Raw genomic sequence first — 26158 nt, forward strand, 5'->3', positions numbered from 1 at the left:
GGCAGAGACCCACAGACCGTTATCTCCTACCAATCAATTAGTCAGAGTATTTGTAGAGCGCGCTACTCACTCATGAGGGTTTTAAGGCGCTGTTGTGGTGTGCGCTCCAAGCACTGTGTCAAGCCAAGGACTTAAACCTCTCCCCTGCTGGAGTAGAGGCAGTGTCACCAGTGACATTGGCTTTTTTGTTTTTAATATCAGTGAAACAATTCTGCTAGAACTTTTTCCAGACTTTCAGACATTCTGTGATTAAAAAATCCATGATTGTTGTCAAGAGTAGAGGCTCCTAACTTATTTTTCTAACTTTCATTGCTTTTATTCTGCAGCAGCAAGAATAAAAACAAAAACTACAACTCCCATAACTCATCCCTAAAACTTAGTAAATGATAAGTATGCCACCAGTCACCAATCACAGTGCCCTCCAGTGCTGCATTGACTTTTTTCCCCTTACTGCTACAAGTAAACAATAGTTCTTCTTTAGTTTCACCTCGCACTGGCAGCATTTGGTTTGTCATTTTAAGTGCCTATTCCATCCCTAGTCCATGATGCCAGAGTGATGTTTTCAGGCACAACCTAAGCAACTCCTGTGCTTTTTATCAGCAATGAATTGGCCATGATTCTGCAGTTGGAAATGTGCTGTGGCACGATAGTCTTATTTTCTCTGGTGTCAGTGCTAGTATGCTGCATAGCTATTAACTGACAGACGCAGCTTGTGTCACTGTGAGGGCTCACCTATGACAGAGTTTGAATATAAAGGTTGGGTGCCGGAAGCAAGACTTCCTAACCTTGTTCTGAAAATCATGGGCAACAGAGTCTTGCCCGATTTTGCTATGAGCAAGAAGCTTCCAGCTGACAGTATTCAGGAGATGGACTAACAGTATCTTATTGGAAGAGGAATGATCTTGATAATTGATGCACCATCCTAAAGAGGCTTTGTGACAGGTGAAAGAACACCTCCCTGGTGGAGGTAGGCCACCTTGTAAGTGATCTTCTGAACTAGAGGTGGAATGCAAGTCAGTGTGTTGCATCCTCAGATACTGACTCTAAGAGACCTCAGTATACCTTTTCTAACCTGGGAACGGTTGAGGCTAAGAATCCATAGTTTGTTAATAGAAAAAAGAAACTAAAAGTAAGTGCGTTTTTAAGGTCGAGTCGTAATTTGGGGAATTCTTGGTTCCCAGCGATGTCACCTAGCATCCCAAGTTTCAACCATAGACTTTGCAACCTTTAAAATGCCTTTGAGTGGGAGATTGTACCTCATGCTTTATTTGCATTCAATACATCTTATAATTTGTGATGACCTTTTAAAATATGAAGAGGCACCATTGTTTTACAATGCACTACCCTATTGTGTCTTTAAATGCACCGTTTATTATTCATTTTTCAGCAACACGATCAACCTTTTAAGTAATGTTCCGGTTTCTTGCTTGGATGTGCTCATTAGTGCTTCAGAAGAAGAAGAAGAAGAAGAAGACTCTTTGAAGTACAACGGTATGAATATGGACGCCATTCAAGTGTTGCTCGATTTTATGGAGATGAGAATAGACAAGGTATAGCTCTCAAACTAAATTCTGTTTCTTAAATGAAAGCTGGCGTATCTGATTTATAAATCCAAAAAATATATCCTTCTTTGTTTTGTGGTTGTCCCACACACTGAATGTAAGTGCACTAAATAATTGCATGTAATGAAATGAGGTCTAGGTTAGTGGTCAAGGCAGAGTATTTATTGTTGGGAGGATTCTATTTCAATCATTTAGGTCCCTACATGGCTTAAATTCATCCCTCAAGTCATAACTGATTTTCTAGCATGATTGCCATGCCATGCCTTTTTTTTTTTTTTACACCTCCATTGATCTCTGGGTGGAGGGAGGAGGATAAGCATGGTGGTGTGTTTTTTTTCGTTTTTTTTTATTTTATTTTTTAAATATGCTTTAAAAGTATCTCCATAATTTGGGAAACGTATTCGTTGGTTTGGAAGACGTATGTAGGTAATAGATGGGAGACTGAGAATTTGAAGTGTGAAGATGTCTTTTGCAGCACTGGATTAGGGATATGCACAATGATGTCCAGTGATTTGAGCAAGTACGTTCAGAATCACAGCAATACCACCGATACCCTCCTGAGTTAGGATCAAGGTTTGGGAGTTAAAAAGGTAGTGACTTGGACATTGCACCCAGAAACACCTCCTTTCTTGTTGGTACTACTTGCAGATTCCTCCGTTTAAGAATAATTGAGCTGGTGCCTCTGATGTTGGCGGCTTCTGTGGAAGTCTCACAAAGGCCAGAGCTTTTGAGGGGCTGGAGTTGGTGATGTTGAGGTCAGATCTTCTGGAGTATCCAAGACCACAGGATCTGGACTGCCCTTGAAAACTGGCACAGAAATGAGTGACAGTTGTGAAAAACAGCTTTGCCCTTTGAAAGGCCTTTACCCGCAACAGGCAAGCCATTTTATGGTTTCTGGACCAATCTCTAGATGGCAGTGTTCCTAGCAGTTGAAAGTGGGAAAGAGCTTATAAGATAAAGGTAACTTAATCCTTTAGCCTATCCTACTTTCAGTCCTCTGCTAAGTGACAGTCAGTAAGGTGGGCATCTGCTGTTGAAGAGCTGATTTTGTTCCGGATACGTTTTTCATCATTAGCCCTTCTAATCTGTCACTGTTTGTAGGTTTTTTTTTCATGCTGCTCTGTGAATATGTCCCTGGCAGTCTGGACCTAAGATATTTATTGAATTAGGTTTATTTCTCTGCCATGCCTAAACACCCTAAAAATAATTGATTTTGCTAAGATCACTTACCAGCCAAAACACCAGACAAATGGTCAAAGAGTACTATGACAAAGTCAAAGAAAGTTTGTGAGTGAAGACAAGGGTAAGGTTGACTTTTTTAGATTGTTTTGAGGAGGCTACAAAGATTAAGCATTTGTACGAACAGTGTGTGAGAACTTTCATACTGTCAAACGTGCTGAGCCAGAAAAATGGGTGACAATGATCAAAAACTGACAAAACCTCTGGCTTGTTTTGCAGTTTGGATATCCACATGCCATGATCACAGTAGAGTGCTTACTTTACATATGATCTGTGCACCACTGGTGGGCTGTCTGGTACTACATGTGCGATAGAAACCAGTCAGTGCCTTGCCTGACATTTAATCTGGAAAATCAAAACATAGAGCAACTCACCTTCAGAGTTGGTACTTCATAGTGGGGAGCTATAGTCTGTTAGACCATTTCTAGCAGAGATAATGTGTCAAATGCTATTTCTTCATAGTACTGATACCTGATAGAAATAACACTATTGTTCAAATCACTTGTACACATACTATGTGCTAAATATTCACGTTGTAGAATGAGGGAGGATTGGGAAGCTCATTTTGATCAAAAACAGCATATCACACTTCTGAGGGCCCAGCTTACACAATTTCCAACTGAACTGCCACTATCCATGCTGCCTTCTCATACTCCATCTCTTTCCGTAGGACTAGAAACTTGGCACATTTTGTGGAAATATAAAGTTAGTCTGAGAACCCCATTAATCATTCAGGCTTTACAGTGTCTTTGACCGGAGTTGGAAGCACTCCCTCCTAAACCCCTATGAGGTTCATCCATTTTGTTTTTTTTTTCACACAATATCTGACGGGGATCCTTCTGTCACCAGGTTGCTTGACATCAAATATAATATTCAATAAGAAAACTATTTTGGTAAGTAATCATCCTAATTAGTCTCCATATTCTCTTGGTGATTGGAAATAGCAGCCGAGACAGAATAGATGCTCTGTCTCTGCTGTTTTGAACAAAGATACTCATTTTGGAGTGTAGAAAGCTGGCTCTGTATATGATACATCAAAATGAAATATATCATGCAAAGAGTCAAGGTGTTCCCTTACTAGTGGCAGGGGCTTGCTTTAGCAATCCCAAGGTGCTCTTTCAGGGGGTAGAATGGTCGAGCAGCCTTAAGCTTATCAGAGAGGTGTGTTAGACATCTGCAAATACACACAGAGTCAATAAATGAGACACGACTCAATAAGGAGATCCACACGAATTTCCAAAAATATTTTTATATATGTTTAGGCACTAGGAATCAATATGATCAGGTAAGTACTTTTTGCAAGAAAAATCTTCACAGTTTTGAATAGTCGCAATTTCGGAGAAACTGCAATGTTGTTCTATGGAGAGAAAAACAAGTACTGCATTCTGGTATAGTACAGCGACTTACGGGATCAATCTCCAGGACTTCAGGTAAGTATTGGGCAAGGGTCAGGACCACACCAAGATGTCATACCGGGTGGCACTGGGGCTGCAGGGTGCAGAGGTGTAGTATGGCGTCTGATGCCCAATGTTATTCAATGGAAATCGGTCCGGTCAAAAAGATGCTGCAGGTGAGGACTGGGGAACCAGTCAGGAGGAACCAACAAGTGGGTTTCGATCTTGAGATGTTCGGAGACGTGGAGACACCTTCAGTCCTCTTCTCCACAGGCCAGGGGCAACAGGTGCAGAGGTGTCCTGAGGCATCTGTTTTTTTTTTCTCGACCTGAGCACTCTGGGTTGAGGGGGTCTGTGTGCAGAGTCTGCAGGTGACGTTGGAGGGTCGACAGTGGGCAATTCCAAGGTGGGCTTTGTCTTTGGATGGCCGGGAACAATGCTGGCACCATTTGGCCACTTTAGCTCGGGCTGTGTGGCATGGGTGGTGCTTCCAGATGTCAGGTTTTTGGCAGTCCAGAATCCTCGTAGTTTGTCGTGGGGTGCCTGCAGATGCAGGGAAGCAGCTTCACTGCTCCACTGGAGTTCCTGGGTCTTTTTGGAAGATAGGCAGTCCTCCTAAGCTTTGGAGGAACAACAGCTGTAGGACGAGGCAACTTTTGGCACAATTCAGCAAGAGCAGCAGACAGGCTGGCAATGCTAGGTCCAGGTCAGGTGCTTCTTCCTCTGCTTTTGTGGCTCTTCATTGTCCTCCTGTGCTCTGCTGCTCCAGTACTGGGACCTTGGGTGCAGCTCCATCAGTGCACCTCAGTTCAAACACTCCAAGCCCTCAGCTGTGCCAGTGCCAGGAACCCCACGCCCGAGGTCCCAGTGCTGGAGCTGAAGACTGTACTGACTGCAAGAACTGAGGTGCTCTGGCAGACAGCACATGTGGGGATCCTGGCACTGGCACGGCTGAGGACTTGGAGTGTTTGAACTGAGGTGCACTGATGGAGCTGTGCCTGAGGTCCCAGTACTGGAGCAGCAGAGTGTTCTGACTGGAAGAGCTGAGGTGCTCTTGCAGACAGCGCGTGTGGGGTTCCTGGCACAGCTGAGGGCTTGGAGTGTGTGAACTGAGGTGCACTGTTGTAGCTGGGAGTGGAATCCCAGTATGAAGCAGAAGTAGGCACGGTCTATAAGGATTGCAAAGCCCTGGTAGAGATGGGTGCCTAGGCTATAACAAGTGATCCTCCGCCCTTGCTCTCAGCACCCCACAGCAGGCACACTTGGTAAAAAAGATTTCAAGCCAAGGAAGGGCGGGAGCCAGGCAGCTCTGAGAGGGTGCAGAGAGCCCACAAAGACCAAATGTGACCAAGATAAGAGCCTGATTTATAGCCTTGTTTACAGCTAAGCTCAGAGCAAGAATGCTCTGCAAACGAAAAAGGAAACATCCCTGGACAGGAGCTGGAAACAAAGTAAGGAAAAAAGTCCCTTACAGACCAGGTAAACAGGACAAATCATGATTATATGGTATTTTGTCCCTGCTCCCACACAGAAGAAGGAGGGACAAAGAGGCATGACTGATCACTAGCAAGCAAGGATTTTCAAATGACATTGAAACTAACAAATGAAATCGCTGGAAGCCCACAGAAGAAGTATACTTAAAAGTATATAAGAGGTCGTACGGTTAAGCTCGGCCTGAAAAATGAGGGATTTTTTTAATGTGCAACTAGTAAAAATCTGCTTCTCTGACAACATGAAATTTGAAATCGTGACTAGGTACTTATGAGGTGGGGCAAAGGTATTGCCAATTGTGGGACATTGTGCTGTTTTAGAGAAAGAGATCTGGGACTGGGACCTGGTTAGCAGGAACCCAATGCACTTTCTGTCAAAATTGCATCAGATACCAGGCAAAACATAAGGGTGATTGTGTCAAAAAGGGGCACTTTCCAATACGGCACCACCCCAAAATGAAAGAGAATAAGACTAACCTTTCCCAAGAGAGTCTTCATTGTCTCAGTGGCTAAACCTGGAAAGGCCATCTGCATTGGCATGGTCAGTCCCAGGTCTGTTTTCCACGGTAAAGTCCATTCCCTGTTGGGAGATGCACCACCTCAACAGTTTGGTGTTTTTACCTTTCATTTGTATCAACCATCTCAGAGGCCTGTGGTAAGTTTGAACAAAGAAGTGAGACAGGTATGGCCTCAACTTCTTCAGGGACCAGAACACAGCAAACGCTTCCCTATCAATGGCACAACACTGCTCTCTGGGGAGTAACCTCCTGCTAATGAAAGGCAACAGGTTGGTCATGACCCTCAACATTGGTTTGAGATAGGACCGCTTCTGTCCCATGTTCCGAGGCATCTGTCTGCACTATGAGCTGCTTTGAATAATTTGTAGCTTTCAGAATGGACGGTGTGCACATTGCTTCAGTCAGAGTGCCTAAAGCCTGTTGACAGCTCACTTTCCAAATTGCTTTCTTTGGCATCTTTTTGAAGGTCAGTTCTGTGAGGGGTGCCACAATGGTACCATAACTCTTCATAAATCTCCTGTAGTACCCAATTAAGCCAAGAAATGCCCTGACCTGGGTCTGGGTGGTTGGAGCTTCCCAGTCCAGAATTGTCTGCATTTTGGGTTGTAGTGGTTGAACTTGGCCGCCACCTAAAAGGTGGCCCAGATATTTAACCTTGCCCTGCCCAGTCTGGTACTTGCTTGCCTTGATAGTGAGGCCTGCACTTTGCAGAGCTTCAAGGTCCTTACCAAGGTGGATCAGGTGATCCTGCCAAGAGGAGCCAAAGACAGCAATACCATCAAGATATGCTGCACTTAAGGCTTCAAGCCCAGCAAGGGTTGTGCACTGTTGACTTTTGAAACCTGAAAGCATTTCTCTTGCAAAACGTACTTACCTGATCATGTTTATTCTGGTACCTAAACATATATAAAATACTTGTTATTTTAGTAAATTGGTGTGGATCTCCTTTTTGAGTCATGTGTCTCATTTATTGAATGTGTGTGTATTTCCAAATGTCTCACACTCCTTTCTGATAAGCCTAAGGCTGCTCGATCACACTACCCCCTAAAAGATCACCTTGGGATTGCTAGATCAAGCCCCTGTGCACTAGTAAGGGAACCCCTGGACTCTTTGCACAATATATCTCATTTTTATATATCCTATAAAGAGCCAGCTTCCTACACCTTTTCATATGTAGGAACCGGTATTAGTAAGAAAATAAATCCATGCTCAACATCAGCTCTTGATTCTTACAGGACGTCAGTCTAATCTCACCATCCTCTGGCTCTGCATCAGTTGCTTTAGTAGCAGAAGAATACACACACTTATAGTGTCAACACTTTTGCATTACAGAGTAATTCAGAGCCAAGATTCATAGGAGCTTAAAATCATTAAAGATTATTATTCACTCACTTCTCTTTTATACCCTGCTTCAGCAGCACCAGACTTGGAGTAGAACACCAAGTCTTGTTCTTGACTTTCGCTTGCAGCTGCACGTGATAGCTATTAAACTAGTTTCACAAGATATACAAGGAGGTTTTCCCTCTAGCTATTGTATGGGGTTGTATGTGACTTCAAAGAAAACAGTCTCTGGACTCCATTTCAAAGAAAGCATTTCACTCTGCTAAGTGTTATTAGTGCTCCTTGGTCGATGATGTGTTTAAGGAGACCCTTGAAGTTCGAAGACCTCCTTCCTCTGCCCAAAAGGTGGCAATCAGATTGGTTTAAAGTCCCATGCTGCTTCATTAGAATCCTTCTGTCGCTTCTCTTTTCCGTTGGTCTACTTTTTTTTGTTGGGAGATGGCTAATAGACAAGTCATTTTCTCTAGATCTTTCCTCCTTGAAAAATCTGTTTGCAATATTATGTCATATAGGTATGCAACTCCTACTAGTTAATAAGGATGTTTTGCCCATAGCCACAGTTGGGCCCTGGGCATGCATTGCAGATTATTCTCTAGTTCTGATGGAGGATATTTAACTTTCCTTCTTCGAGGATGTTTGTAATTCTGTGACCACTTGTCGCTTTGGTGCTGGTGTGTACCATGTGACAGTTGTGCCCAAGTTATTTCATTTTATTTTTCTACTGTCAGAGATGCTTGACTGGTGCCCATGGTATAACGTCATGGTAGCTACCTCTTGAGATCCTGGATTTCCCTTTGAGTCTCACTTCCTTTAATGAGACACTTAATGTGACTCACAGCCTTGATAATTCTTAGCTGATCCGGTTCCTGAGGCTTCATATGGAGCCATCTATTAATCACGTCATTGACCTTTATGGCAGGCAGGTGAAGAAAGTTTTGTTGTCTGAGCACTCTTCGGAATGAGGTTGTTGCTAACCTTCTTATGCTAGTGCTCTGTTGCCCAGACATGCATTTTATCATTTGTTGTTTGGCTTTCCATAGGGCTCTGTGTTGCATGCCTACGACACATTTATCCTTTTTATTGAAGTTGTACTTTTAGACTGTTCAATTCCTCTATTGCTCTTCCATGTTTAGAAAACCTAATGCTTCACTTGCTTTCCATGCCGAGCCACTTACACCTTCTATATCAACTTGTTACTCTTTTTCTTTGGAACATTGGTCCTTATGGAGTAATACCGGACATTCTTGCCAGTTTGTGCCAGGAAGGCTGCTCTCGCTATTCTTATTCCTTGTAATAACCATGGCCCCGTTGATCTGAATGTTTTGCTAGATAGGAAGTTACGAATTTCTTTCCTTTGAATTTCTCCCTCATACTTGCCTTGGTTATGACGTTGTTCAGCAGCATCATGGTTCCCCATTTTAGTAAGATTTTCCCCAACCAAGATGTTACTCTCTTGCTGACGTTCCAATAGAGTTCTAGGGCAGATACTTTAATATTTCAGTGAGCCTGGAGGTCTGTACAATTTACTCTTTACGTCACTCTTGTTTTACTAGTCAGAAGTCCTGTTTTCTTTAAATGACCCAGTCACTCATCCGTTTTTGTTAAAGGGGTCCTGACCACCTTCTTGGCAGAAATTTGAGGATGTGGATATGGAAGCTGCCTAGCGAGATGCCTTGCCAGGCACTGGACATGGTCAGTACATTTTGGAATGAGCAATTCTTGTGTCTTCAGGAAGGGGTGCTTAGAAGTTGTCAGTGACCCGCACATTTCATGATTATTGGTCTACAAGTCTCTAAGATGCAGGGTTTATACATTTATTTTTAAATAAGCATTTTGATGACACTGATTTACTTTTTGAGTTATGTTATGCAATCTCTATTCGTTTTATATCATCTGTTAAAGATACAAATAACTGTGTAATTATATTCACACATAATACTGAACCCTGACAGAGACATTTGTTACCAACATCCAGACAAATGTTGGTTTATGTTCACCATAATGCAAGGGAAAAATATAATCACATTGTATTTACAAAAAAAGCCTGACATCCATAAATTTGAGTTTATATTCATAACAAATGTAGAAAGTGTTGAAAAATAATTTAAAAATGTAAATGACGTGCTTAAAATATTACTGTTAAAGTGATCCAAGTAGTGCGTAGAGGAAAACATACCTCTCCTTTGAATTATATATATATATATATATATATATATATATATTTTTTTTTTTTGTTTTATTTTTTTTTACTTGAAGTCAATTTGGAAGTTAGGCTAGTTTTGATCAAAGCATCCAGCGGTTGCAAAATATTTTCATACTACTGTTTCAGTGCCTGTTGGCTATGATGGTACCGGTTTACGAAATGTTACTGGCTCAGGTCTTATTTTATTCCTGATGTTTCAATGTTTTATTTCAAAATTCCGAAATTCTGTTCAAATGTCAAATGATGAGAGATTCAAATGATGAGAGATACATGCACAGTAAAATGTAGTGTAAAAGTATCTGGCCTCGGTAGCACTGCCTCTTCAACATCTCCTCTGCAGCTCTTTGTTGTTGGTTTCATCTCCGAATTCAGGCAGTAATGTAGACATACAAATGTTAAGGCACCCTGGCTGCGTTTTTTGCTGCAGTTCCAAGCGAGTGCTCAGATTAACCTATTCAGAAGGGATTGTCACTTTGAATGTAATCTTGATACACACAGTGACTGCTGGTAATTTGAGGGCTTGGCAGGGCGGGCGGACCACACACGCTCCCCATCTGCATGTACACTCACAGCCATACATTTACAAGCGTGCACGCATACACCCACCATTCACAAGCACATACTGCCAATGAGAGGAGACAGCAGTCTCTTACTCATCACAGAGTGGGACGGGGTCAGACTGCTGGTCCCACCCCACTCTGTGACGAGCACCACTTATACACAGTCATCCCTGGGCACTTCAGGGTTTAAAACTAAAGGGCCTAGGTCTGAGTCTACCAGTGATTCTCCTCCTCATCATAAGGGCAAATGCTTTGCCGGGCTCAGGAGGTCATGCCCACAGGGCTGTGAAATTTTAAGATTAGCAGAGCTCAGCTCAGGCAGCTAGGTGCCTGCTTCTTTTGTGCATGTATATTGCCTGGCTGCCTGAACGTAAAGTGTGGGAGCAGGGCCCCTTGGCTGCTGCTGGATCACAAAAAAAGGATCTCTCTCAGGGATGTTCATTGCAGACAAGTTGATTGTTGCATGGAGCACATCATTTCAGATGCTTTGCAACTACAGAATCCTAAGAGTTAGCTCACATAAAACACAACTCTTCATCCAGGAAAATCTGTCTGATCGTTTAGAGTTTAAGCATTTTTAAGCTGCACTGCTTTGAGAGAGTCTGGCATTTTGAGTAATCTTATCCATTACCTTTGTAGGGATGCAGTTACGTAGAAGGTCTGACTCCAGTTCTGAGTTTACTGACTGAATGTTCCCGAGCACACAGAACCATCAGGAAGTTTATAAAAGCTCAGGTAATATCTACAATTCACATACAAATGTGTTTATCCTTCCTTCAGACTTCTTTTTGTTAAGCAGCATGCATTCCTTGCTGATTTTCTCACTCTTTGCTTAAGTCCTTGTCTTCAAAAAGGACTCCTCATCATTTTAAGCCTATTAGGTTTAAAAGGGCTGAATGACAGGGTTAATAAACGTTAGCAAATTTCCATATTAATGTGATATAGAATGCAAATATGCATATAATGGTCTTATGCGAGACAATGGTGCGATCATATTAGAAAGTCTGCTGGATGTCAAATGGTGACATGTATTTGTTAAACGGTTTGTAAACTGTCTGACTGAACAATGTCGGGAATATGCCGGAGTGCCTGTATCATTGTTACCAGAAACTTCTGAAAACAACTTCTCTAGTAACATCCCTTTGATGAATCTCTGATTAGATGAGTATTCTTGTCGTCTAGCATCAAAAACTAGTTTAACCTATTCTGCAAACGCTGGTATTGCCTTATAAATGCTTCTTTAATGTAGAGCACTCTTGTGATTCCCCTAATCACCATGAGTCAAATCACCACCCTCTTAAAGAAACCCATGGAAATCAGCTTTCGAACTACAGACTAGTAACTTCTCTACCTTGGTTGAGCAAAGTCATTGAAAAATATGTTGCTGATCAGCCAACCATAGACCTAGAACAGCAAAAACTGTTGACCCACTTCCAATACACCTTTCTAAACGGTTGCAGCACCAAACTGAAACACTTAAGATCCTGAATGGCATTCTTTCTGGACAATGGTGATGTCTGCCTACTCATTCTGCTGGACTTATCTGCAGCATTCAACCACGAATGACTGGTGCGTGAGCTTTAAAGATAAGGTCCTTGATTGGTTTTCTTCATTCTTTAGGAACCAATAATAGGCCATAAGACACTTTCAGTCACTTCTGTGGTACCTCAGGTATCTCCTGTGGTGCCCTTGTTATTTAACTGATACTTGTAACCGCCAAAAATCTTAATGGAGGAAACTGGTGGCGATCCACAAGTATGCAGATGACACCTTATTATTTCTAAATATAACATTGCCACAGGATATATACTCTCACAATTAAAAATACCTATCTACCAAACCTATACTGAAGGATGTCAAATAACTTCCTGAAGATAAACTCAGAAAGAAACAAAGCAATTCTCCTCAGACGACCCATCAAAACAAAAGTCACCATGAATTGGCTTTCTGAACTCCACATAAACAGTTTTACCCCTTCACTGGTAAAAGAAGTGCAATCATTTACTTTATGGATTGACACCTGTCTATCAATGGATTCTCAAATAGCACAGACAGCTACATTTAATAGGTCTTCCTACCCACCAAGGAGTTTTACACAGCTGTACAAACCATAGTTCTCCTCATCAATACCTCTGAAAACTCTTCACCACCCAGCAGCCATATGATCTCTGAAACCAGAATGCTTGACCAGATATTGCAAGTCCTAAAAACGTACATTGCCTTGCCCTAGAATCTGACATCAAATTCAATTGGCATGCTTTACAATTATGGAAATAGATAATCATAATTCAGAATATCTCAAAAAACGCTTAAAAAACTTGAGGAGGAGACAGTAATGTAGACTTCATTGCCAAGTTAAAACTGGAAAACGGAGAATTAAAATCTTGTATGGCGGCCAAACAAGCTTTCTAAAGAGCATGCTCCTTCATCTGGAACTCACTTCCGGTTAATATAAGATGCACAGGGCTAGAAATACATCTGTTTATAATATATCTAGAATGATATCTTCAGCTTGCCTATTGTTTTTCCTCAATTGCCTCCAAAATTTCCTCTGCTCCTCTCCCCACCCCTCTTATCCTTCTGGTTACAAGTATATTTTTCTCCTACTTCAGAACTTCACTCTCTTCTGCTACGCCTGCTTCTTTAACTACTGTATTTTACATGCCCTTCTCTTCCTTCTTACTCCACTTCCATAACCTCTCCTTTCACATGAACTCTCTGGATATGCCTCTTCTCTTCCACTGAAGTCATAGTTTTTGTCTACTAAGTTTAAGGAGGAATCTGCTACTGAAATCCTGTTTTATTCATTTGAACACAATAATACATGTTTTATGAAAAGGGCGGCCTTGAAACTCCTAATTTGTTGTCCTGTTTAGAGTGCATCTTGGTAAAGTGGTGCTGTATAATGAAAATGGTCTGAAATCCTTCTCTGAATAAATTCTTGTGATTAACAGACATTGACTTCACCCCTTCAACCTCACCAGGTTTTGAAATGGCAAACAAATACCTGGTCTCTTTACCAGCCTTTTGTTAGGTGATGTGGTCCCAAACATCCGCAACATAAAGCGACATTAGACACCAGTTGCTGGGCTGGAGGGAGCCTGCACAGGCTCCCAGTCTGCCTGGGAGCTCCCAGCCAATCCTGATGCTGCATAGAGCAGCGCCAGGATTGGCCGCAGGGCAGGCTGGGAGCCTGTGCCTGCCTGCAGCTTGCAACGGAGAAGCAGAGCAGGATAAAAGGTAAGTTTAATGTATTTTTTTTTTTTGTGCCCATCCCCCCAACCTCCCTGCCACACGCCGCAACTGTTAGATATCTTACCAGTACTAACGACGTACAGCATTCTAAAGTGGGAACCACAGGTCCACCCCCATTTTCTACTTGAAAAATGAATAGGACTCCTCTTTGCCTGTGCCTATATTCTTGGAGATTTTTCTGTTTGGTCACCTCAGGACCCCTTACCATTCAACCTTACTTTTATGATATATCCAAATAATCATACCACAGCACTCTTTTTTTTTTCATGAAGGTATCGTTGTGATTTATGTGCATGGTAATCCTGTTTTTTGCTTTTATTTCATTCATGAAAATCTACACTCAACCAGCCCAGGGTAGTCTGTCACTCTTTTTTTGTACAAGATAAGAGAACAGAACCATCCATGTAGAGTTCTTTACGGAGTGGACAATCTGATAGCCTAGGTGCATTGTGTGGAATTAATTGGAGTGCTTAATCACGTAATTTGGGCCATGGTTGATTGAGGCTAAATTATCCCCGTACAAGGGCATCTCTTGTTGGTTGAATATTTACCTCCTCACTCATTTGAAGCCATATGTACTCCTAGACCTACAATGGCATTACACTCTAGTTGCAGATTCTTGCACCAGCATAGCCACAATGCGGCTTCAGGCATCTATCTAAGTGTCTGATATCTCAGAGGCACATGTGTTTGTACACCACAGCCCCACGTGATTTAGTTGGCTGAGCTTTTGCCATCCAAGTGAGACATGTAGTGTAAATTCACCCTTCACCAACAGTACACAAGACACTGCCCTTCATGCGGTCACATACTCAGCATGGCTCCATGATGTATATTAAGTGAGCTTTCATGACAAAGGTACCCATATTAACTAAGCATCCTAAAGAAGTTAACATACGCTTACTGCAGCTCTATACACATAAAACTGTATCAGAGTCACAGTGGGCTAAGATGTTTGAAACTTTCCACCACTTCGACCTGAGCAATGAACAGTTTTTGTCCTGCAGCAAAACAAACAGCAGTGTTCATCAGCACCAGTAGGCATCCACATAACCCTGCACATAGATCCATAGCAGGAACTCATTCAATAAACATGATCACTAATCAATGGATTGATGCATCTCAAGCTTGGTCCCTACTATTTAATATGAGTCACCTCTATAACATTAGAAAACAGACTTGTAACAGGCCTCTGCCAAGAATCCAAGTATGGTGAAGAATGTACTCAGATTGTGAAAGTTCTGAGGGAGAATACAAATGGTGGGAATGCAATATACAAATAAATGTAACATAGCCTAACACTGTCAAACACTGTGGGTGAACCTCTTGTAGCTCTCAGTATATTTGGGATCCAGGTTTATGGTGCAACTTTAAGTGAACCTATAGGTGCCTTGTGCATACCACAGGCTGCTATTACCATCTAATGCCACAAATACCTACCTCAATTTGAAAAGATGCTCTTTTCCTGGCCTAGTGCTAATTCGGATGACAGAGCCTGTGTTAAGTCCTTTGTGATTTGGCTAACACCAAAAAAAGAATTCAGCCACTCGGCTCCAGGTTATACCTGTTGGATGCCTCTCTTGCTAGCCTTTTCAGTTCCTTTGAGATAACTGGTCCACCTTTGTAAGTGCTGCCCTGTTCGCCTCAATCTCCCTGGCTTTCTTTTTCTTGACTGAAAGCTTTTTGAACACTCTTCGTTGAGTTAATATACTAGCAGAGATTTTTGTATTAATCATAACTACTTCCAACAACGTACTTGTTGTCGCCTTGTGCTTTCTATTAGACACAACAGGCTTTCTGTGACACAATTCATTTTTTTTCTCTTAGCAGGTTTGCGTTTCGTTCCCTGATAGCACTTCTGTGCATAGATAAAAACAAAAATAGGCATTCACTGTCTAAAATACAATCCAAGGGACAAAGTAAATCGGTTATAATACCTGGCATTAATAAATCGTTCTCGAAAGATGCGCCGTTACGCCTTAATCTTTACATCAAGTGAAAAATAGACCGGTTCATTTTTGGCTTACTTTGGGCTGGGTTCAACAGCTTTGTACTTTAGAAGGCTTTCAAAGTCTGGCAACACTGTCATGGGCTTGCCTTTCAAAAATCCTTTATCATCATTGATAAGTGCTTTGTGTTTGTCCCTCCTTGGGGCAATTTTGTTACCGTTTTGGCCATCGACCCTGTTACATGGATAATTGCAGGACTGCCCATACGTTTGACTGCGAGCAAACTTCTTTTTTCTTTGTGTCGCTTCCTCGCGCACATGGCGCGCTTTGAATTGGCTCACTCATGTCAACTGTTTTACTTTTCATTTTTGTAGGAAAATGCCTCTCATGGCATGGTTACCCCCTAACATTTGCCTTTTGTTGATGCTAGTTATGATTGAAAGTGTGCTGGGACCCTGCTAACCAGACCCCAGCACCAGTGTTCTTTCCCTAAACTGTACCTTTGTTTCCACAATTGGCAATGCCCTGGCACACAGATAAGTCCCTTGTAACTGGTACCACTGGTACCAAAGGCCCTGTGGCCAGGGAAGGTCTTTAAGGGCTGCAGCATGTATTATGCCACCCTGGGGACCCCTCACTCAGCACATGCACACTACCTCACAGCTTGTGTGTGCTGGTGGGGAGAAAATGACTAAGTCAACATGGCACTCCCCTCAGAGTGCCACGCCCACAACCCACTGCTTGTGGCATAGGTAAGTCACCCCTCTAGCAGGCCTTACAGCCCTAAGGCAGGGTGCGCTATACCACAGGTGAGGGCATAGTTGCATGAACACCATGCCCCTACAGTGTCTAAGCAAATTCTAAGACATTGTAAGTGCAGGGTAGCCATGAAGAGTACATGGTCTGGGAGTTTGTCAAACACGAACTCCACAGTTCCATGATGGCTACAATGAATTCTGGGAAGTTTGATATCAAACTTCTCAGCACAGTAAATCCAAACTGATGCCAGTGTGGGATTTATTGAAACATGCACACAGAGGGCATCTTAGAGATGCCCCCTGTATACCAGTCCAAACACCAGTGTTAGGCTGACCAGTTCCTGCCAGCCTGCCACATCCAGACGGGTTTCTGGCCACATTGAATGAGTGCCTTTGTCACTCTGTGGCCAGGAACAAAGCCTGCACTGGGTGGAGGTGCTTCTCACCTCCCACAGCAGGAACTGTAAAACCTGGCGGTGTGCCTGAAAGGCTCAAGCCTGTTGTTACAGCGCCCCAGGGCACTCCAGCTAGTGGAGATGCCCGCCCCTCTAGACACAGCCCTCACTTTTGGTGGCAAGTCCGGAGGAGAAAATGAGAAAAACAAGGAGGAGTCACCCACCAGTCAGGACAGCCCCTAAGTTGTCCTTAGCTGAGGTGACCCCTGCCTTAGGAAATCCTCTATCTTGTTTTGAAAGATTCCCCCAATAGGATTAGGGATGTGCCCCCCTCCCCACAGGGAGGAGGCACAAGGAGGGTGTAGCCACCCTCCAGGACAGTAGCCATTGGCTACTTCCCCCAGACTTAAACAAACCCCTAAATTTAGTATTTAGGGGCGACCCTGAACCCAGGAAAGCAGATTCCTGCAACCTGAAGAAAGAAGGACTGCTGATTTGAAAGTCCTGCAGAGTCAACGGGGACAACAAATGACTTGGCACCAGTCTTACCGGCCTGTCTCCAGACTCAAAGAACCTGCACAGTGACGCATCTAGGGAGACCAGCAACCTCTGAGGACTCAGAGGACCAAGAAACTCCCAAGGACAGTGGCTCTGTCCAAATCTTCAACAAAGAAAACGACTTTAAAGAGACTCCAGTCTCCCACCAGAAGCGTAAGTCTTCACACTCAGCACCCGACGCCCCCGGCTCGAGTTCAGGACAACTAACACCGCAGAGTGGACTCCCAGGTGACTCCACCAATGTGGACACCCTGAATCGACCTCCCTGCACCCCCACAGCAACGCCTGCAGAGAAGATTCAGAGGCTCCCCCTGACCGCAACTGCCTGGAAACAAAGGATCCCGATGCCTGGACCAAGCAGTGCACCCGCAGCCCCCAGGATCGAGAGGAACCACCTACCATTGCAGGAGTGACCAGCATGCAGCCATCATCCTAGCCCAGTCTGTGGCTGGCCCGAGAAGCCCCCCTGTGCCCTGCCTGCATTGCCAGAGTGACCCCCGGGGTCCCTCCATTGCTTTCAATACAAAACCCGACACCTACTTTGCACACTGCATCCGACCGCCCCTGTGCCGCTGAGGATGTGTTTTGTGTGCCTGTGTGTCCCCCCCAGTGCTCTACAAAACCCCCCATGGTCGTCTCCCCGAGGACGCAGGTACTTACCTGCTAGCAGACTGGAACTGGGAACACCCCTGTACTCCATAGGCACCTATGTTGTTTGGGCCCTCCTTTGACTTCTGCACCTGTCCGGCCCTGTGTTGCTGGTGCTGGGTGTTTAGGGTTTACTTGAACCCCCAACGGTGGGCTGCCTATGCCCAGGAGAGTGAACTTGTAAGTGCTTTACTTACCTGAGAAACTAGCCAATACTTACCTCCCCCAGGAACTATTGATTTTTGCAGTGTCCACTTTTAAAATAGCTTATTGCCATTTTTGCCAAAACTGTGTACATTACTGTTTGAATTAAAAGTTCCATACTTACCTGGGTGAAGTATCTTATAATTTTTGTACTTACCTAAATTCTGAATCTTGTGGTTATAAAATAAATTAAGAAAATAATATTTTTCTTTATAAAAACCTATTGGCCTGGAGTTAAGTCTTTGAGTGTGTGTTCCTCATGTATTGCCTGTGTGTGTACAACAAATGCTTAACACTACCCTCTGATAATCCTACTGCTCGACCACACTACCACAAAATAGAGCATTGGTATTATCTAATTTTGCCACTATCAACCTCTAAGGGGAACCCTTGGACTCTGCACACTATCTCACTTTGAGATAGTATATACAGAGCCAACTTCCTACAATTTTCAATTTATGTGGCAAGAAAAGTCCAGTTAGGAATTTACAACGCTAATAGTTCTAACTCGTTTATCAGCTCGGGAGAAGCACAAGGGAAACCAGCACTGGCAAAACCTACACACGGTATTGGGTTAACTTTGTCAATGTTTAGCCATAGTGTACAGCAGGGCGTCTGCTGTGTAGCTTGGCTGAAAGTTTAATAAAAGCGTTATGATGCACAGAAAGAACTTAGTATTGTGTCCGTTAAAGGAAAGTCGTGGTATGTTTCTGAGCCTCTGGGCAGGTACTTTACTATCTGGGTGTGTTTTTTTAATTTTTATTCGTGTGCCATCAGGAACAGCCACTTCTTGTCTGATCACATTCCAGGCTGCATTATATCTTTGAGGCCCCATGGACATGGCACGCATGAGAACTGAGGCCGCGCCTCCCGGCTGCACCCCCTAGTCGCACAGAGAAGGGGGGTGATAACAGTGCTGGGTCTGCTTCATGCCCTGGTACCTGATGAAGTTTGAATACAGACTTATTCTGCTCTTTTCCGTAGACCTGAGCAAATTCTGCACGCTAGCAGTCCCTCCCCTCCCGAGCAAGGGAAAGAGAACATCCTTGGCTCCTGGAAGGCATGGCTGGGTGCATGTGAGAATAGCAGCAAAAGACCGCGTGTTTATATCACACTAGCCAGCAGTACTATGGCTCCAAAGCGCCCTACCGCCCGAACTACAACAAACGGAATAGCACGAGTTTATTTTAATAATCTTGGGAATCGAAGACTGTGGGAGGTCCTTGTGGTTCTAAATCGGTGGCCTACAGGCCACAGCCAGGTGCAGCAGGCGCACGAAGCAACTGAGCTAATGTACATGCTCAAAAGCTACTTCTTGTGTTCACCAAGTTAACCCTGGTGAAAAGTACTTTTCAAATGCAAACAGTGCTATGAAAATTGCAGTTAACACACACTGACCCAGGCGCTCACATGCAAACGCAGAAATACTCAAAGGGCAACTTATGCCTCATGAAGAAAATCGGGGAGACAAAGGTAAAAATATGCAACACTTTACCTAATAATAAGCATTATTGTAAATTGTAATCGTAAATGTATTTATATAGCGCTGACGGGGCATCGGAGCGCTTTTTCAGCGAGTAGCACTCTACTCCCGAACCCAAGGTTAGTAGGTTAGTACATTTTTTCCTGCCTTCTTGTGCATGAGTTGTGTTAGGTTTGTACTGTTGCTTTCTTGTGTGTTTAGTATAGTTTCTAATAGAATCGAATGATAGGTGTGGATTTAAAAAGGGGAAATAGTAAGATTGTTTTTCTAAGTAATGGTAGTATGCTTGTTGGTTAGGTGGCATGACTTAAAAGGAGGGGTGAAAGTTTGAGAAGTTCAACGTAGTCCGAGAAAGATGGGAGGGACGGAAGGATTGTTTTTTTGTAACAAAATGAAAATAATATATATGTTTGTGTGTGTATATATGTATATATGTATGTATGTATATATATATATATATATATATATATATATATATATATAATGCTTTGTAAAGTTTTTTGTTTGCCTGATGAACCCCCTTTATATGAGTGCCCATATGCACTTTGAATTTGCAATATTTGCAAGGTCTGTTGTCCACATTTTCCATGTGATACATTTTATACAGTTTCAAATAATTAACGTATATGCGTATGAACGTATATATACATACGTATGCACAAGGCACTTATTGTAGTTATCAGTAGATCCATGTACATAGGAGCAGCAATTTTGACATGGTCTGATATCGGTGTTGCCCGTATTTTTTTTTTTTTTTTTTTTTTATAGATATGTTGCCAAGTAAATAAAAACAAAGCGCTATAGCGTAGTCAGTGTTGACAGCATCATAGCACTTTTTTGTTTACTTTAAGCCAATGTTTCACAGCAGCCCGCACTACTGTGTGCAGCGTCTTTGAAACGTATCAACAAAGCAAATAGCTTTGCAAGAGCTATTTGACTTTAATGTTTTTTTTTGTGGCAGAAAGGAGGGCCAGAGGGGCATTAAAAGAGAGAATATCTCTAACAAGCCACACAAGGTGGTGTGGCGAAGGAGGAAAGGAGCAGGAGCAGCAGGACGAACAGTGGAAAATACACGAAGTGCAGGAAGCAGCTAGAGGAGGAGAGCTGGAAGAGAGCACAGACAGTGGGCGTGGGGAAAGCTGAATGAAGGAACAGGAGGAAGGCAGGACACACACTGCAGAGACAGGCACTCTTCACAAGTGTATGTCCGAAACTGAAAACAGAAAAAATGGAAGCACACTGTTCGTGGACAGGAAACTGTAGTTGGTCCACGGCAGGGACCATAGCTGCTCTACGGCAGGGACAGTCACTTGAAGTCCAGAAGGAAGCCCAGGAAGTCTCTGACAAATAAGAAGCAAGGAAACAAGAGTGATGTGCAAGCCAGCTAATGCTAAGTAATGGTAGTAAATAAGGGGTGGGCTCTAAGCCCCTTTAAACTTTTTTTTTTTGCTTACCCAAGACTTCTCAAGGACAGTGCATGTACTGCATGCACTGTTCAGGCAAAACCTAGAAATTAATGGTGTTTGGTCCAGAATTTTAGCTGGCGTGCAAATTGGAATGCAGGCAGGTTAGCACATATATTATGTGAAGCACACATGCACACAAACGGTCCCAGTAGGTACAGGGGTGCACTGAGACAGTAGTAGGTGGGAAAGTCTGGGTTGCCTGGAAACAGCTGTTTTACCTTGCAGCTGTGCAGATAGGGACTTCTGATGCTGTTGGTACTTGTCCGCCACTGCCTCCTCCTGTTTCAGCTAATGTCAGAAGTCATCATAGAGCATGGTCCCTATAGATGAAGCACACCATCACAGTGGGAAGCAGCAGAATCTAGAAGTGCTAGTGCTGCCTGCGGGAGCAGAACCCCTTCCCTGTCGCATCTCGCATAAGGCTGGCTGCAAGGCGGGAGGATTTATGGAGGGAGGTACAGCATGCAGCACTGTGAGAAATTAGATTACTGCTTGAGGGGGTTGAAACCCTACTCAGGCAGCAACCGCAATCCTTGTCATGGTGAGGCACAAGCAAACCCCAAATTAACCTGTGCTTAACCCTCTGGTAGCTTGGCACAGAGCAGGCAGGCTTAACTTAAAGGTGATGTGTGAAGTATGCATGCAGCACTTCAAACAGTGAAAACAAAAAAGTAGAGCACAATTGTAGGTAGTTGGCTCTGTATATACTATTTCAAAGTAAGAAATAGTGTGCACAGAGTCCAAGGGTTCCCCCTAGAGGTAAGATAGTGGCAAAATTAGATAATTCTAATGCTCTATTGTGTGGTAGTGTGGTCGAGCAGTAGGCTTATCAGAGGGTAGTGTTAAACATTTGTTGTACACACACAGGCAATAAATGAGGAACACCCGCTCAAAGACTTACTCCAGGCCAATAGGTTTTTATATAGAAAAATATATTTTATTAGTTTATTTTAAGAACCACAGGTTCAAGATTTGAAGTAAACACAAGAAATGCAAGGTACTTCACATAGGTAAGTTAGGAACTTTGAATAAAAGCAATATCATATACAGTCTGTTAAAATGGCAATAAGCTATTTTAAAAGTGGACACTGCAAAAATCAACAGTTCCTGTGGAAGGTAAGTAAAGGTTAGTTTGTGAGGTAAGTAGGACACTTACAAGTCTCAGTTCCTGGGCATAGGCAGCCCACCATTGGGGGTTCAAGGCAACCCCAACGTTACCACACCAGCAGCTCAGGGCCAGTCAGGTGCAGAGGTCAAAGAGGTGCCCAAAACACATAGGTGCCTATGGAGAACAGGGGTGCTCTGGTTGCAGTCTGCCAGCAGGTAAGTAGACGCGTCCTCAGGGGGGGCAGACTAGGGGGGTTTTGTAGAGCACTGGGTGGGACACAAGTAGGCACACAAAACACACCCTCAGCAGCCCAGGAGCGGCCAGTTGCAGTGTGCAAAGCAGGCGTCGGGTTTCAGTTAGGTAACAATGGAGGGACCCGGGGGTCACTCTAGCGGTGCAGGCACAGGGGGGGCTTCTCAGGACAGCCACCACCTGGACTAGGCAGAGGGTTGCCTGGGGGGTCACTCCTGCACTGAGGTTGGGTGCCTTCAGGTCCTGGGGGCTGCGGGTGCAATGCTGGTTCCAGGCATCGGGTCCCTTGTTACAGGCAGTCGTGGTCAGGGGGAACCTCTGGATTTTCTCTGCAGGCGTCACTGAGGGGGGTCGTCTCAGGCTACTCATGGGGTCGCAGTTGCTGGGGAGTCCTCCCTGTGGTGTTTATTCTCTGGATCTCAAGCCGGGGCATTGGGTGCAGGGTGGGAAGTCTTACGCTTCTGGCGGGAAATGTGAAGCCAATGGCTACTGTCCTGGAGGGTGGCTACACCCTCTTTGTGCCTCCTCCCTGTGGGGAGGGAGGCACATCCCTAATCCCATTGGGGCAATCCTCCAAAACTAAGATGGAGGATTTCTAAAGGCAGGGGTCACCTCAGCTCAGGGCCCTGAGTGGGGGCAGTGGCCGGAGGGGCTGGCAACTCCACTAGCTGGGATGCCGTGGGGCGCTGTAACAAAAGGGGTGAGCCTCCTGCAGGGGGAGGTGAGAAGCACCTCCACCCAGTACAGGCTTTGTTCCTAGCCACAGAGTGACAAAGGCACTCTCCCCATGAGGCCAGCAACTTGTCTGGTGTGTGGCAGGCTGGCAGGAACTGGTCCACCTACACTAGAAGTCGGATTGGTATTCAGGGGGCATCTCTAAGGTACCAAACTTCCCAGGTTTCAGTGTAGCCATTATGGAACTGTGGAGTTTGTGTTTGACAAACTCCCAGACCATATACTCTTATGGCTACCCTGCACTTACAATGTCTAAGGTTTGGCTTAGCCACTGTAGGGGCATAGTGCTCATGCACATATGCCCTCACCTGTGGTATAGTGCACCTTGCCTTAGGGCTCTAAGGCCTGCTAGAAGGGTGACTTACCTGTGCCACAGGCAGTGTGAGGTTGGCATGGCACTCTCAGGGGAGTGCCATGTCGACTTAGTCATTTTCTCCCCACCAGCACACACAAGCTGTGAGGCAGTGTGCATGTGCTGAGTGAGGGTCCCCAGGGTGGCATAAGACATGCTGCAGCCCTTAGAGACCTTTCCTTGCATCAGGGCCTTTGGTACCAGGGGTACCAGTTACAAAGGACTTATCTGAGTGCCAGGGCTGTGACAGTTGTGGAAGCAAAGGTACAGTTTAGGGAAAGAACACTGGTGCTGGGACCTGGTTAGCACGGTCCAAGCACACTTTCAATCAAAACTTAGCATCAGCAAAGGCAAAACGTTAGGGGGTAACCATGCCAAGGAGGCGTTTCCTTACAACATTTTAATAAATAAATCTAGACTGAAAGAACAAAAATCCAATCAACAGAATCAGAGAGATGCAATTTTAAAGATTCTGTGAAAATTGCACCAAGAAGCCCAAAGAGCCACTCGCAGTCATCTGGTTGTGGGAGACTGGGAGAAATTCGCAAGTTCAGGGAGGAAGAGCAGATGGTAAAACAATGCAAGGTTGGGAGGCACATAGAGTGAGGCGAAGTACATAAGGCCGCAGCTGAAAAAGACTCTTTGGTAAAGTACTTCAGCACAGAGAAAAATGTAGCACCTAAAACAATTAGCATTAAAAGGACAGAGGTAATGTATCCATGCTCCAGGGGAAGGATAAACGCACGAAGAGTAAGAAAGCTTATAGCAGCTCACCAATAAGAAGCAAGCAAATGAGAGTGACAATGAATTCAACAAATGGTAAGCAATGGCTGGGCTCTAGGCCTACTGATGGAAATAAAAGGGCTTGAAGAGATAACACATGCGTTGTCTAGGTGAGACCTAAAAAGCAGGTGCCTGTTGGAGCTCTTGGGAATAGAGCAAGCCTGCAATTCACCAGGTTCAGTGACTGTACCAGTAGTGTTCTAAACAAAGTCTTTTTCACTGTCTAGGTTGCCCTATTTAAAGACAGATAAATGCAGCACGGAAAATGGTGAGCAATGCAGGAATGTACTGGCCACTCTCTATGAACTCTAGGAACCAACTAAGTAGGGTTACAATGTAAATTTTCTTTTTTTTCTTTCTTTTTTTTGCTAATTGTTGAGTTTTTTTATACAGCTGTCTACTATTAACTTAACAAGAAAACAAAAACACTGTACAGGCTAAACAATCCGTAGTACACTTTAACAACCAATCCTCCCCAATCCTTTCCCTAATATTTGTACCTTATTGCATGATATTCTTATTCCTTAAATTGCTGATGGTCTCAGGATATTCAAACTAGATAACGTTTTTTAAATTGTGAACTAAATTCTAAGTTCAACTACAAATCTTGATCAAGTAGTTTAAAATTCTTTATCATGGCCCTTTCTCTTACAGAGCCCATAAGGTCTCTGGATTGTTCACTTAAGCTGTATAATTTGCAGCTGCTAACCTCTTACTCTGCCACCTGAGAAACGTTCCTTTTTGAGTCTGGGATTAGCTAAGGCCAATTGATTTTGCTAACATTATAAGTGTAAAATACTTACATCCTTATTAGGAGTTTGGTAGGCGGAAAAGGCAGCCCGCCTTTCCGCTTGCCCTATTATGTTTTTTCCCGCTGGCCCAGCGGGAAATGCTCAACAACATTGATGCCGGCTCATAATAGAGCCGGCTGCAATGCTGTTGTGCATCAGGTGCACTAGCATCCGTCTCGCAAAACACTGTCTGCAAGGCAGACAGTGATTTGCAAGACAGGGCTGGCCGGGGGGGCCTAGTGCATGGCCAGTGCAGGGCCCCCTCTGGGGACCCCGGCACCCCGTATCTGCCAGCATTTACATGGCAGTGAAACCGCCATGTAAACGCAGTCGGAGAGAGGGGTCGTAAATTGGGACTGCCAGCCTAAAAATGGCACTTTCACCACAGTCGTAATGTTGCAGTCAGACAACTGCTTTGGCGGCGGTCCGACCATGACCATGGCGGTCTGGTGACCACCAGGGTCATAATGAGGCCCATAGTGTCTTTTAGCCACTCCTCCTCACCCATGGGTCTGTTTTGTGCCATTCATATTTTCCTTCCTCCCACTACAGTATACAGCCTTAGGCAGGTGGTTAGCCAGCTTCAGCCATTGGCTTGTTTCACCTTGAATAACATTGTTCTGCCCATTTACCACCAACACATCCACAAATTAGTTATCTTTAAAGCCAAGGACTGCTGTGGCAAAGTTTGGTTTTGAGACAAAAAATATTTTTGCTTTTAGCCAATTTTTTGAACATACTTATAAAAGCCTGTCAGCTTCCTCAACAATACAATTTTGCAAAATCCCTGATAAAACAAAACAAGCATTGACAACGCCAAATAGGCTGACAGGTAACAACAGACCTATAGACTTTGCTGATGCTTTTTTGTTGTTGTTGCTGTTTTCATAATACTCTGATTAAATGTTTTTGACCTGACAATTTTTTGACCCTCTTAGAGTAGCTTTTAATTCTGTTTTTTTAATTTTGCTCTCAATCGATCCTAACCCTCAATAACCTTCACACTAAATCCATGAAGAAGTTCACTCTGCATGCTGACCGTATACAAATTCACAAGCACCAAGAGCCCCCTCCAAAGGCAACAAGTGAACAAATGCTGAAAAAGCATTCCGCA

The 26158-nt window shown here is 43.9% G+C and overlaps 1 protein-coding gene across 1 annotated transcript in view; it reads left to right on the top strand.

Moving 5' to 3' along the window:
• The window catches only part of RIC8B (RIC8 guanine nucleotide exchange factor B), a 303924-nt gene that overhangs the window by 161423 nt on the left and 116343 nt on the right, over positions 1 to 26158 (top strand). Inside the window, exons 5-6 of the mRNA XM_069228354.1 lie at positions 1388 to 1550; positions 10947 to 11042. Coding sequence (XP_069084455.1) covers positions 1388 to 1550; positions 10947 to 11042 — 259 coding nt within the window. The remainder of the gene's footprint in view (positions 1 to 1387; positions 1551 to 10946; positions 11043 to 26158) is intronic.

Source organism: Pleurodeles waltl, chromosome 4_1, assembly GCF_031143425.1.
Source record: "Pleurodeles waltl isolate 20211129_DDA chromosome 4_1, aPleWal1.hap1.20221129, whole genome shotgun sequence".
Taxonomy (NCBI): domain Eukaryota; kingdom Metazoa; phylum Chordata; class Amphibia; order Caudata; family Salamandridae; genus Pleurodeles; species Pleurodeles waltl.